This window comes from Nestor notabilis, unplaced genomic scaffold, assembly GCF_000696875.1.
Source record: "Nestor notabilis isolate BGI_N333 unplaced genomic scaffold, ASM69687v1 scaffold8344, whole genome shotgun sequence".
Lineage (NCBI taxonomy): Eukaryota > Metazoa > Chordata > Aves > Psittaciformes > Psittacidae > Nestor > Nestor notabilis.
This window is the reverse complement of record NW_009925129.1, coordinates 1,381-13,744: the sequence shown is the minus strand read 5'-3', so window position 1 is coordinate 13,744 and position 12,364 is coordinate 1,381. Positions and strand designations below refer to the sequence as shown.

Sequence of the window (12,364 nt, the reverse complement as noted above, 5' to 3'; positions counted from 1 at the left end):
TGAACCAGAGCAAGGGGGGCCACGGAGACACCAATGAGGCACTGAAAAAGGAGGTAAGAGCACCCCTCTTATCTGAAACTGGGATTCTTATGGCCCCTTAGTGTGGTCTCTGGCAGCAGGATGCTCTGCAGGAGAGCAGGGCAGAGGTGCAGGGAGATGTTTATTCTGTCTGGTTCCATTTGCCACCCTGCAAGTACTTGGGAGCTTTTGCAACCGGGTAATGTGAGGCTGGAGACTGCTCTCACATGCCTGCAGCGGTTCCCCAGGCCATATTTTGGTCCAGGATGTTAGTTGGTGGCACTGCTTCTGTGCAGTCTGTCTTTCCCTGGGGGTACATCTGCAGCCTCTCTTCTCTCTCTGTTCCCAAGCCTGCAAGCACTTCACCTGCCAGCCTTTGAAAGGAGACATGCACTTGTCTGGCATCCCAGCTACATGTGTAACAGTGGTTTCCTTCAGCACAGATCCATCTCTGGCAGTTGGGATGTGTCCTCTCCTCCTTGTTAGCACTTACCAGGCTGGGGCTGGCTTCGGTCCGTTAGCAGGCTGCCCTTCCTGTGGGAAACAGACATCTCTGTTGGCCATGCATGGTCCTCCCCATCCCTAAGTCAAAGGTTTGGATGCAGCATGTTGGTTGGGCCATGGCTGAGCATCTTTCTCACCTCCCTGGCGCACAGGTCCAGTCACTGAGGGCGCAGCTGGAATCCTGCCGGGCTCGGAATGAGAGCCTTCGGGAGGCAGCAAAATCCCAGGGAGAAGGCCACGTGCCCCGGGGTTACATCTCACAGGTGAGCAGGACCCTGGGGTCTCTCCCTGTTACAAACTGGGAAATGCTGGGACTCAGCTCATTGCTGGGCAGGGATCACTAATCATTGGGTTGCCATGGTGACCCTAACTGGGCCCACTTGTAATCAATGTTAATTACATAAAAGCTGGTGTGTGTTGCCTAGCCTTAAAGGGGACAGTATGAACAGGGAGGAGGAGAGTCAGGGAGGAGTTGCAGGATCTAGATATAAAGAAGAAGTTCTTCACTGTGAGGGTGATGAGGCTCTGGAACAGGTTGCCCAAAGAAGTGGTAAATGCTCCATCCCTGCAGTGTTCAAGGTCAGGTTGGACAGAACCTTGGGTGTCATGGTCTGGTGTGAGGCGTCCCTGCCCATGGCAGGGGGGTTGGAACTGGATGAGCTTTAAGGTCCTTTCCAACTCTTAACTATTCTGTGTTGCTATGATCTGTGCCCCAGATTGTGCATGGGCACAATGCTGGCCTGGGCTGGGGGGCTGAGCTGTGCTCCAGCTCAGGAACGGGTCATCAGCTTTCTGCCAAGCCACCCATGTGTTTGCAGCTTCCCAAATGTGGTTCTTGCTATCAGGGGCTCCCAAATCCCTTGTTAAAAGCAGCCTATCAGGCCGTGGGGATCTCCCATCCCTGCCCAAGCCCTGAAGGTTGCTTTGACAGCACAGCCTGTTGCATTGCTGGGACAACGGCACGTGGGAAAGCCCGTAAAGCAGAGTTTACTCATGCTTCAGCCTCTCGTTTCCCTTTGTTTGTTTATTCCCCCCTCTATGGACTCATCCAAAGCAAACAGGGTCACATCCCGCAGGGGTTTCCTGGGGGGAAGGCTGCTGTTCCACTGTGCTGTGGTGATTTCAGGATGTGCCCTATATGTTGAAAGATCCTGGGGAAGGGGAGGAAATTGGGGCTGGTGAAGCCTGTTGAGTGCGTTGGCTGTACCTATGTCCAGATAAAGAAACCCACAAGGCCCATGGCGCCCAGCCCAGCCACTTACCAGTGGCTCTGTCAACTTGATTTAATATTTACAACTTACAGGCCTCCTTATGGTCAAAAAAAGGGCAAAAGGAGTGGGGAGGAATGGCACCTTATCCTTATCTTCAGAATAACTTGGCTTAAAAGGCCCGCGTTTCACATCTGAGGCCAAACTTGGCTTTTCCCCAGAGGGCTTGTTCTCCCTTAGTCTGCCGATGTTTGCAGCTGGTCTGTGGGCAGATAACCAAATTGGTCCCCTGCCTTTTTCCTCTCCTTTGGCTGATCTGTGAAGCTTCCCTTGCCTCAGTAGGGAGGAGTAGCCAGCAAGGACTTGCATTCTTGCATTCCCACAATGTGTTGCAGTGCCCTTTATATCAGCCTTTGCCTTAGTACTGGGGGAAGGAATGGGACAGCAAGGGGCTGTTGGGGGACACGAACGCTTCCTGGCTCTCTGCTCATGTCTTAAGAGTCTCTGGCTTTTTGAAATAATACTCTGGCATGGTTTGGTGGTGAACAGACCCTCCCTGGGGAGGCTGGGGCAGTGCTGCCAGCGTCTGAAGGGGAGAGTGGAGGCATAGCTCTGAGGTGGGAACTGCTTTGCTTTGCTAACACCGGGTAACCACAGTGCTCAGCATTGAAAGAACATGAGACTCCCTTGGTCTCAGAGCCATCAGAAAGGAGAGCAAGCTGTGTGAGGAGGATCCCTAACCATTAGGCTTTGGCAAGGGCTCTTTGGCAGCCTCTGCCCGGCCACAGGGCAGTTCAGGGTGTCACTTTTCAGGAGAGGCTCAATTTTCATTGATTCTGGGGGATACTGCTTCATTTGAAAGGCAGATACCGAGAAGCATTTCCCACTGCTGATCTCCTCCAGCCAGGCAGTGCAGCCTGCTGGAGGGTCTGGACTGGTGTGTCAGGCATATTACTCCCAGCTCTTGTCCCAGGAGGGATGCTCCTGTATTGCTACTGCAGTTTTAAGATGAGCAAGAGGAACATTTCTTCCCCTGCAAACATCAGCCCAGCCAGTGCCCCAGCCCTTCCTCCTGCCCTCCTGGTTCCTCACCCCTCCTTTCCCTGGCACGGCAGGAGGCCTGCGAGCGCAGCCTGGCTGCGATGGAGTCATCCCACCAACAAGTGATGGAGGAGCTCCAGCGGCATCACCAGCGGGAGCTGGAGCGGCTGCGGCAGGAGAAGGAGCGGCTCCTGGCAGAGGAGGCAGCGGCAACAGCAGCAGGTAGGAGCAAACACCAAGCTCTGCCCCCACTCAGGTGGGTCCCTCCCACTGCTCCCAAATGTCTGTTGCCAGAAACCGGTCATCTCAGTCATCCGGAGCCACATGGATGACCCTGCTGGTGTGAGGCTGATGTGCTCCTCGGACCTGTGCTGGGGGTGGGGGTTGTTTGGGCTGGGACAGGGACAATGGGGTGGTAAAGATACTCTGGGAAACGGGGTCTTGCTTCTGTGGATGGGTGGGAGGGGGCCAGCATACTGCCCTGTGTTAGTCTCCTTGATAGCATTTGGTGCATTGCGATCATCCTGGGGCATGAAGAAGGTGGGGGGTTTCCTGAGGGCAGAAGGGCAGGAGGGGGAATCTGCAAAGGCTTGTCTGAGAGCCTGCAGCAGCAAGAGCTCAACCAGTTCCCTGGTGTGGTTTCTCCAGATGTGCTGGAGCTGGCACAGCCTGACCCCACATCTCCTGTTGTCCCCCTCTGCAGCCATCGAGGCACTGAAGAAAGCCCACCGGGAGGAGATGAATAAGGAGCTGTGCAGGACACGAAGCTTCCAGCAATGCAGCTCAGTCTCAGATGCCCTCCAGAAGCAGCACCAGTAAGAAAGCATCTCTCCTGCTCCTCTTGCCTGATGCTGCCACCCTGTGCCAGCGTCACCTCACCTAATCTGCATCCATAGACCCCAGCTCCTTCCCCGGGGACAGTGGGTACCCAGCAGTGACTGCCAGGGCAGGGAGTTTTATCCTCTGCTTCGCTATTTCTCCTATAGCCCCTCTGTTTTCCCTGCAACACCTCTTTTTTCCCTATAGCTTATTCCCTCTATTTTCTTTATGTAAAGCTTCTCTATTTCTTGAAGCTTCTAAAAGTACTGCACGCATGTGTAGGAGGGTGGGAACTGGTCCACAGGGATCCTTATTTTGTGCCAGTGACTGATGTGGGCAGAGGCTAGCCATGGCCCATGGCCCCAAGGTGATGCCAGTGGCTAGGAGCAGGTGGGGATTGTTATGGGCAGTAATGAACCAGCACCTCTTTGGCAGGTTGGACGTGGAATCCCTGAAGCGGGAGCTGCAGGTGCTCTCTGAGCAGTATTCCCAAAAGTGCCTGGAAATTGGGGAGCTCACCCAGAAGGCAGAGGAGCGGGAGCAGACGCTGCAGCACTGTCAGCAGGAGGGGAAGGAGCTCCTCCGGAAAAACCAGGCAAGAGAAAGGCTTTCCCTGACAGCAGTAACCACGGGGCATGTTCCTCCCTTGCACAGCACAGCCCCTCTGTTAAAACTCCCCAGTTTGTTCGTATTTCTTCCCTTCTGAGATTCTATCATCAGAAAGCAAAAAACATATTAAGAGTTAGAGGCTGTAGATGGATTTAGCTGTGGTGTTAAATACAGTGAGTGAATTCTGCTGGTTGTAGATGCCACCATCACCTATGGGCAGGGGGTTACAAGGACGCCTCCAAGCTCGAGTAGGGCTGGCTTGAAGGTGGAGGGGTGAGGACAGCAGAGAGGCCTGTGCCATTGGTGTCTCTTGGTTCTGCCTGCAGGAGCTGCAGACCCGCCTCTCGGATGAGATCGGGAAGCTGCGAAGCTTCATTTCCTCACGGAACTCTGGGGACCGCTCTCCGAACAACAATGAGCGGAGCTCCTGCGAGCTGGAGGTACCGGGTCCCCCCAGGCTGCCCCGATACCTCCATCCCCATCCTGTGCCAGGGTATTCTCCTTGCACTGGTTTGGGCTTGGAGTGGGTGGGAGGGGGTGCCGGATGGAGCAGAGGTCGGTGCAGGAAGCAGGTACACAAGCTTCCCTCCTCTGCTCTCCAGGGCTGCTCACGCCGTTTCCTGCCCCAGCCCTCCTGGCCCTTCCTTCCTTTTCCACCGCTGCCCTTGTGCCAGGGCCTTTCCAAGGTGTTGGCTCTTGAGTCACCTCTGGTTCTTCTCTCCTCTCCTCGACCCAGGTGCTGCTGCGGGTGAAGGAGAATGAGCTCCAGTACCTAAAGAAAGAGGTGCAGTGCCTCCGGGAGGAGCTGCAGATGATGCAAAAGGTCGGTGTTTTCTGGGAGCCATTGGGAAAGCGGCAGGAGAGGGGGAAGAGGGGAGGACTGGGGCTGCGTCTTAGCAGGATTCAGCTGGGTTTTATGGGGTGCTCAGGCCAGATCTTTTGTGCTCCTGCTCACTCCTGAGCACATAGCAGCCAAGTGCTCCGAACAGCACAGGCTGGTATAGACTTACCCTCTACAAGGGAAATGTCACTGTGACTTTACTGCTGGTTTCCCCGGATATATGTACCTTTAAGTGTCAACAAGCCAGGATCCCTTCTTTCACAGGTGAAGCCTGCCCAACACTTGGCTTCTCCAGCTACTTCTCTTCCCCTTGCTGGGTGGATGAGTTTCCGTGGGCACCATTGCTGGGTGTGCTGCTCCCTCCACTGGCAGCAGCTCCTTTAGAGGCATTTTCAAAGATCCCTGCCAAAGGAGAACCTGAAGGAAACTTTGAGATTCAGTGGTGCTCCTGGACTTTATAACTTTCTGACTTAAGCTTTTTGCCATGTAAGTGGCTGGGACCAGCCCTTTCAGCAGCCTGCATCTCTAGTGGGGTTTATTTTCCCCATACGGCTGGCCCAAATGCACACAAGCCATACTAAAACCCACATCACCTCAATGTGATGCTACAGTTCCCCACTGCAGTGGGACCAATGACTGTGCCTTCCTCCCCAGCCCAGGGTTTGGGAGGTGCTATCTCCATGCTCTTCTTCTGAATGGTTTCTGCGTGGCTCAGGTTGGGATGGGCTTCAAACCCATCACCCCACCTGCTGGCCTTTCTCATGCTGAGCTTGCCTTGCTGTCCCCCTCCCTAATATCAGCCCTAAAACCTGCTGACCCCTCTCCTGGCAGGATAAGAGATTTGCCTCAGGGAAATACCAAGACGTCTATGCAGAGCTGAATCACATCAAGGTGCGCTCGGAGAGAGAGATCGAGCAGCTGAAGGAGCACTTGCGCTTGGCCATGGCAGCTCTGCAGGAGAAGGAGTCACTGCGCAACAGCGTTGGCGAGTAACGGTGAGCACCGGGGATGCAAGTGACATCCCCCGTGGGTCGCTGAGACCTGCTGCCCCAGATTGACATGGGGGTGGAAGCTTCCATGCAGGGCGGAACCTTCAGGCTTAAACTTTTCCTTCTCTGCTTCTTGCATCCTCTTGTCCCGTCCCTCCTGTTGTCCCTGACGTTCTCCCAAGGTCGCCAGTGCCCTTCTCACCACACTGCTCTTGATGCTTCTGCAGCCAGCACCAAGTGCTGCTCAACCAGGCTGGAGGGGGGAGTCAGCCACATGCTGGCTTTTGCCCCGTAGCTTGCATGACAGCGTGGGGAAGGTTGTGTGCTGCCTATATAGGTGATGTGTCGGCTGCTTTTGTCTTTGAAGTGGTTTCCCTATTGCAGCACAGAAATTTGAGGTCTGCATCAAAGCAGCCACGACTAGACCCAGCCCTTCTCCCACACTCACCTGCAGGCATCCCTGCTGCAGCTGGGAAGGGAAATGGTGTGACAGAAATGAGCACATCCTGTTATCCGGAGCTCTTCTGCTTCTCACTGCAGTGCTGTGGCCATCAGGATTTGGGTCACCCAGCTCTGCTTGGAGGGCACCAGACAGAGCAGAAGGGGCGGCATTTCTGTGCTCAGTGGAGCCTTTCTAAACCATTTCTGGTTTTCTTTCTTTCCAGGTCTGCTCTTCATTTGTTTATCTGTTCTTGTTTTGTATTTGCTCCATTCCTCACTTGTGGGGAGGGGGAGGTTGAATCCCATCCGTTATCGCCTTGGCGAGGAATCCCACACACACCCCCCCAGCCTTCTCACTCCCCTCCCAAAGCTTTTTTGATGAACCCCTTTTGCCTGCGTACCTGAGCACATTGTTTGGACTGGCTCCTTACATGCACCTTCTTCAGGATTTTATATGTGAAAATTATATTTTATAGAGGATTTTTTTCCCCCCGGGAAGAGGAGGGAGGAAAACTTTTACTACATCACCAGCATTTTCTAACCTGAGAAAGAGAATCTGGTTGTTGACCCTTCCCCAGCCCCGTTGCTCCTGGCCACACAGCCACCTTTGGCACATGCTCCCTCTCTTCCGAATGTCTCCACGGCCTCCCTGGGATGTATGGCGAGGACCACAATCCCCCCCGTGCCACCCCCAGGGACCTGTGGAGAAGACATGCAAGCCATAGGAGGGAGCCTTGGGGGCAGTCTGCCATGGATGTGCTTGCTGGGGACTTTGGGAAGAGGAGACCTTGGCAAGAGTCCACATGATCAAGCTCTCTCCATGACTGTCCTTTGGCTCCTTCGAGAACCTGAGCTGGCTGGAGCCTGGAGACACGGGGCTTCTCCTATTTGGGGAAGAGGAGCTGTGAGGCTGCTACTGCACCCGCCAGAGCCAACCCCCCTCAAGGTGGCAGCTGCTGCTGCTCTGCTGCGCCCTTCAACTTTTAACTTAATAAAATCTTCCCCCTTTGCTGAGAAAAATGTGTTCCTCGAGGGGAAGGCTTCCCACGTGGCCCTAACCCCTCATGATGGTGGTGGGCCATTTCTCTAGGTTCCTGTGTGGTTTTGGGACATCCCGACCTGTTGCTTCCCTCCCTCTGAGTTTGGGGAGGGAGAGTCCTGCAGAGCCATTCGCCAGCTGTCTGCTCCACCTCTGGGTTTGGAGTGGAATAATCTGATTCACCATGCTGCTAAGAAAATCCCATTTGGACCCTCTGCCCCATGGAGGAAGAGCTGAGGCTGGGCTGCACCGGTAAATGCAGTAATGGGGAGGGCAGATGGCACTGCAACCAGAGTAAACAGTATATATAGATCCTGGGGGAGATGAGAGGGATCTCGGATGCTTTTCTTCTCCTGTTTTTGGGTGAAGCACATTGCTTTTTTGTCACGATGGAGGACCTGGGGGTTACTGCTCCTCATTCGGCCCTGTCCCAATGTAAACATGAGCTGTTGCTCTGCAGAGAGGCTGCTGGCAATTACAGAAGAGCCTTAATTGCAGGCTCCTGCCACGGCTGGAGGTGACATCTGAATAAGCGAATATGGTCAAGGAGGACCCTTGGATGGGTGTGATGGATGCATCATCTGGGAGGCTGGAGTACTGCGAGATGTGGGGAAGAGAGCAGGGTTTAAGGACATGGTGGCAGCGCAATGAGAAGAGTTAGGGCAGCAGTGTGTGATAACATCACAATGTACCTGTGGCCTCTGGAGCAGGGGGTACGGGAAAATACAGATCTACTTCTCCATGGGCATGGCTGCAGTGACTACTCTCCCTGTGTAAGGCAAGCTGCTTCATAACTCACAAATTCTGGTAAAACTGGCTTGTAGGCTTTAGTCACATGCACGAGGCTCTTGAGCAACTGGTGAATGGTGCAAGAAGTGAGGCACTGAGCTCAGCAGGCAGCTCCCCATTGCACCCATTTGGATACAGGGCTTGCTCTTGCTCTTGCTGGTGCTTGGCCTTCTGCCTGGAAACCCGCCTACCTCTGCTCTGACCCAAGGTCCAGGCTTTTCCCCCTGCCCCCCAGCAGGACATGGCTGTTACTATTGATCTTGGGATGGTCTGAGCATTCAGCACACCGGGAGCTGAGACAGGAAGGAAGACAAGAGGTGATAGAGCAGCTCAGGGCAAGTGCTTCCAGGCTGCAGGGCTTGGTCTTGCCATAGGGGGTTAGTAGGGAACAAGAAGGAAATAAAGTGGGGTACAGGGCACAGCGCTGCAGGCTGAGGTTTAGAACAAACACACACTGAGACTACAGTCTCTGTGGTCAAACCTGCTCGGGGGGGGGACCCCCCAAAAATGGGGTACGGGGTGAACTGCAGACTGCTGGTGTGTGCAGTTTTCAGCACGCTGCTCGCCAGCTGCTTCCCCGAACGTTTCCCTATCTTGTGTTTGTTTGGGTTGGTTTGTTTGGGTGGTGTTTGTTGGGGTATTTTGTTACCCTTCCTGAGCAGGGGCTGCTGACCCCGATAAATGTGTCGTGTAAGCACAGGCGAAATGTGCAGGCACCCGACATGCAGCTGAGATGAGCAGATCAGCGCCGCCGGGTAGGAGCATCCCGTCATCCCAGGGTGATGGTGGACCGACACCTCCCAAACCGGCGCGGTGTTAATCAGGCAGCCCCAGCCTCGCCTGTGTTGGGGTGATATGGTCACCCCGTCATCTCTGCATCGTTATCTCCTGGGTGCAGGGGAGCTGGGTGTGGGGAGTGTGGCAGGGAGCAAGATGACTGCAATGCCCACGCAATGAACAGCAGAGCCCAAAAAAGCATCCCAAAGCAATGCCTTTACCCCATCAACCTGCTCACACCCATGTTGTGGCTGCGAGAAATATGCCAGCCTCTGGCAAATGGAAAACCCACAGCTCTACAGCGCCCTGGTTTGCATGGAAGCCAGCATGCCAGCATCCCGGCTTGCATAAGGAGCTGGCCCTTAAGATTACAGCTCATAAATCCTTCAAAACAGTGGTGATCAGTCCAGCAGCCACAGGCAATACCCCTTCACCACTCATTGGCATAGAATTGCAGAATGGTTTGGGTTGGAAAGGACCTTAAGATCATCCAGTTCCAACCGACCCTGCCGTGGGCAGGGACACTTCACACTAGACCATGTCACCCAAGCCTCTGTCCAGCCTGGCCATGGTTGAAGCCAGCTCTGCTGTTTGTGGAGCCTGGGCTGAGTGGCTTCATGCTGGGCTGACAACGCTGCATTCCACAGTGGGGGCTTGGGGCTGAAGCTCTGGGTGAGCACAGTGGAAAATCAACAAATTCCCCTGTTTTGCCACTAAAAAAAGCACTGAAGCACGTGAACCTGGATGCCAGCAAGGCCGAGTCCCAGTGCTGGGGATTTTGAGCCTCTTTGAAAATGGAAACCAGGTAAAATAGAATGTCACTGGCATTAGTTGGCAGAAGCGCACTCAAATGCCAGTGAACAGCCATCCTGCCCCTACAAGGGGATCCATAGCACATCCACAGTGGACATGGTTTGACCATTTAAGATGAAATCCACAGCTGGAAGTGCATAAATCCCCATGGGGTCTGGCTGAACACACTGTGGGGAGGGAGAAGGTTAATGGGATTATGGAGAGGATTCTTCTGCTGGGCTCTATGCTCTGGAGTTTGTCAGAGAAGTGGGACTTCCCAACCTCTGCTAACTAATTCCAGAAACAGGATGTACAGGAGGCTTGGAGTTGTTAGGTAGCTCTCCTCAAGGAGAAAAGGGGATGCAGGGGGTAATCCACCCCATCCTGTGCATGGTGGCTGGTTCCTGTGACCAAAAATGAAGGCACGAGACCAAGACAGGCACAGCAGCATAGGTGGCGTGTGGGAATAATTTTCTCTTCCAGATGAGCCCCCCACCATGCTGCTTTGGCCCCACTTCCCAGGGGCAGTGAGGCTTACATTGCCCTGCAGCATCTGCATCCCATCTCCAGCCCCAGCATCCCACCAGGAGCCAGAAAACCTCTCTCGATCCTGCCCAGCTCATGTTAAGGATGCATCAGTACAACAGTGCAGGGTTCCAGGGATGTCTTCCAGTATCAGGTGGGTTCACCTCCATGCACAAGGCTAGCAGCAGCCTGATGAGCAGTGGCCACTATACACCTTCCCTCCAAGTCACTTGGTGGCATGGGATCTTCTCCCTATTTCGACTGGGCAAAAGTTAGGGATGAAAGTGTTGGAAAGGGTTTGGATGAAAGGAGCGAAAGGGATCTTCTCCCTATTTTGACTGGGCAAATGTTAGGGATGAAAGTGTTGGAAAGGGTCTGGATGGAAGGAATGAAAGGGATCTTCCCCCTGTTTTGAATGGGCAAAATTTAGGGATGAAAGTGTTGGAAAGGGTCTGGATGAAAGGGTTCTATCTCCCCCACGTACAGGGAACAGGGTGTTTGCCCTCCAGCAGCGGCACCCGCTGGAGGAGGCTGAGCAGCCCTGCTGGGCTGCAGGAGGTGCCCAGGTGATGGGCTGAGATTAGACCCCTAATTTTCAGCTGGCTGAAGTTAGGTAAAGCGTATACCTCCTCCCTGCCTGCCTCCCCCCTCCTTTTGCCTCCCCATCACTGCACTGCCCTGATAATGGTTTTGAAGGCTGGAGGCTCTGCGGTCAGCCCGTGGCTCTGTGCCAACCCCGGGGGCTCTGGGACGATGTCACCCCCCCTCCTTCTCTGTCCTCAGAGCCCGTCTTGTGACGGTTGAAAACTTGGATGCAAGTAAAGGCAGATGGTGCCTTATCTGCGCGCTCCTGGTTTGCCTACGTGCAGGCAGCCAGCAGTGGCCGTTTATTCCCGGCTAGGAAAAATGAGAGGTCCTTCGGCTGGTCATTGTGTTGTGCAGAGGCCAACAGAGCTTGTGCCTATATGGGATGGAAAGTGGTGTATTTGTTATGTTTTAAGCAACCCATGGGAGGGTGGAAGGTGGTTATTCCTCCCTGCAATTACAAGCAATTTGCTCTTAAAATGAAGCAGTTTGCAGGTGTCTTTCCTACTCTCCAAATGAAGAGGGGCACATGAAAGAGCAGCACCAGGGAGAGAGGCACAAGGGGATGCCCTGACAGCCCTTTCAACGGTGGGACAGCATCAGGGGGCCTAGTGCCTCCTTCTGGGACAGGGGCATGCTGCACCCTCCTGCAGCACTTCTGTATGTTAGGGAGGGCACGTCAAATTATATCTATTTATTTCCATTTCTGTTTTATTTCCATTTCCCAGTATTTCTACTTCTACTATTTCTATTATTTCTATTTAGTATCACAGAATCACAGACAGGTTTGGGTCAGAAGGGACCTTCAAGCTCCTCCAGTCCCAACCCCTGCCACGGGCAGGGACACCTTCCACTAGAGCAGGTTGCTCCAAGCCCCTGTGTCCAACCTGGCCTTGAACACTGCCAGGGATGGGGCAGCCACAGCTTCTCTGGACACCTTGTGTCAGCACCTCAGCACCCTCACAGTGAAGAACTTCTTCCTAATGTCTAATCTGAATCTCCCCTCTTTCAGTTCAAAGCCATTCCCCCTTGTCCTGTCTCTACACGCCCCTGTAAAAAGCTCCTCCGAATTCCCTGTAGGGAATGCCATTTTAGGCACTGGAAGCTGCACTAACATCTCCTGGTAACCTTCTCATCTCTAGGCTGAACACCTCCAGCTCCCCCAGCCTATTATTAAGGGTGCTCCAGCCCTCTGATCTTTTTTGTGGCACTCCTCTGGACTCGCTGGAGCAGGTCCATTTCTGTTATTTCTCCTGTTTATGTTTCTATATTTACATTTGTTTGTATTTATATATCTACGCCTATTTCTCTGTATACTTCTGCATGTCCCTGGCCAGTTGTCATCATGTCCCTGGGCATGTGGGGCACATCAAAGCTATAGCTGGGT

The 12,364-nt window shown here is 53.8% G+C and overlaps 1 protein-coding gene across 1 annotated transcript in view; it reads left to right on the top strand.

Moving 5' to 3' along the window:
- TRIOBP (TRIO and F-actin binding protein) overlaps positions 1–6,033 on the top strand; it is a gene marked incomplete at its 5' end in the record, with an annotated part of 8,647 nt that extends 2,614 nt beyond the window's left edge. Inside the window, 8 exons of the mRNA XM_010012907.1 lie at positions 9–53; positions 675–785; positions 2,846–2,993; positions 3,475–3,586; positions 4,026–4,185; positions 4,526–4,639; positions 4,936–5,022; positions 5,872–6,033. Coding sequence (XP_010011209.1) covers positions 9–53; positions 675–785; positions 2,846–2,993; positions 3,475–3,586; positions 4,026–4,185; positions 4,526–4,639; positions 4,936–5,022; positions 5,872–6,033 — 939 coding nt within the window. The remainder of the gene's footprint in view (positions 1–8; positions 54–674; positions 786–2,845; positions 2,994–3,474; positions 3,587–4,025; positions 4,186–4,525; positions 4,640–4,935; positions 5,023–5,871) is intronic.
- Between the last annotated feature and the right edge of the window lie 6,331 nt (positions 6,034–12,364).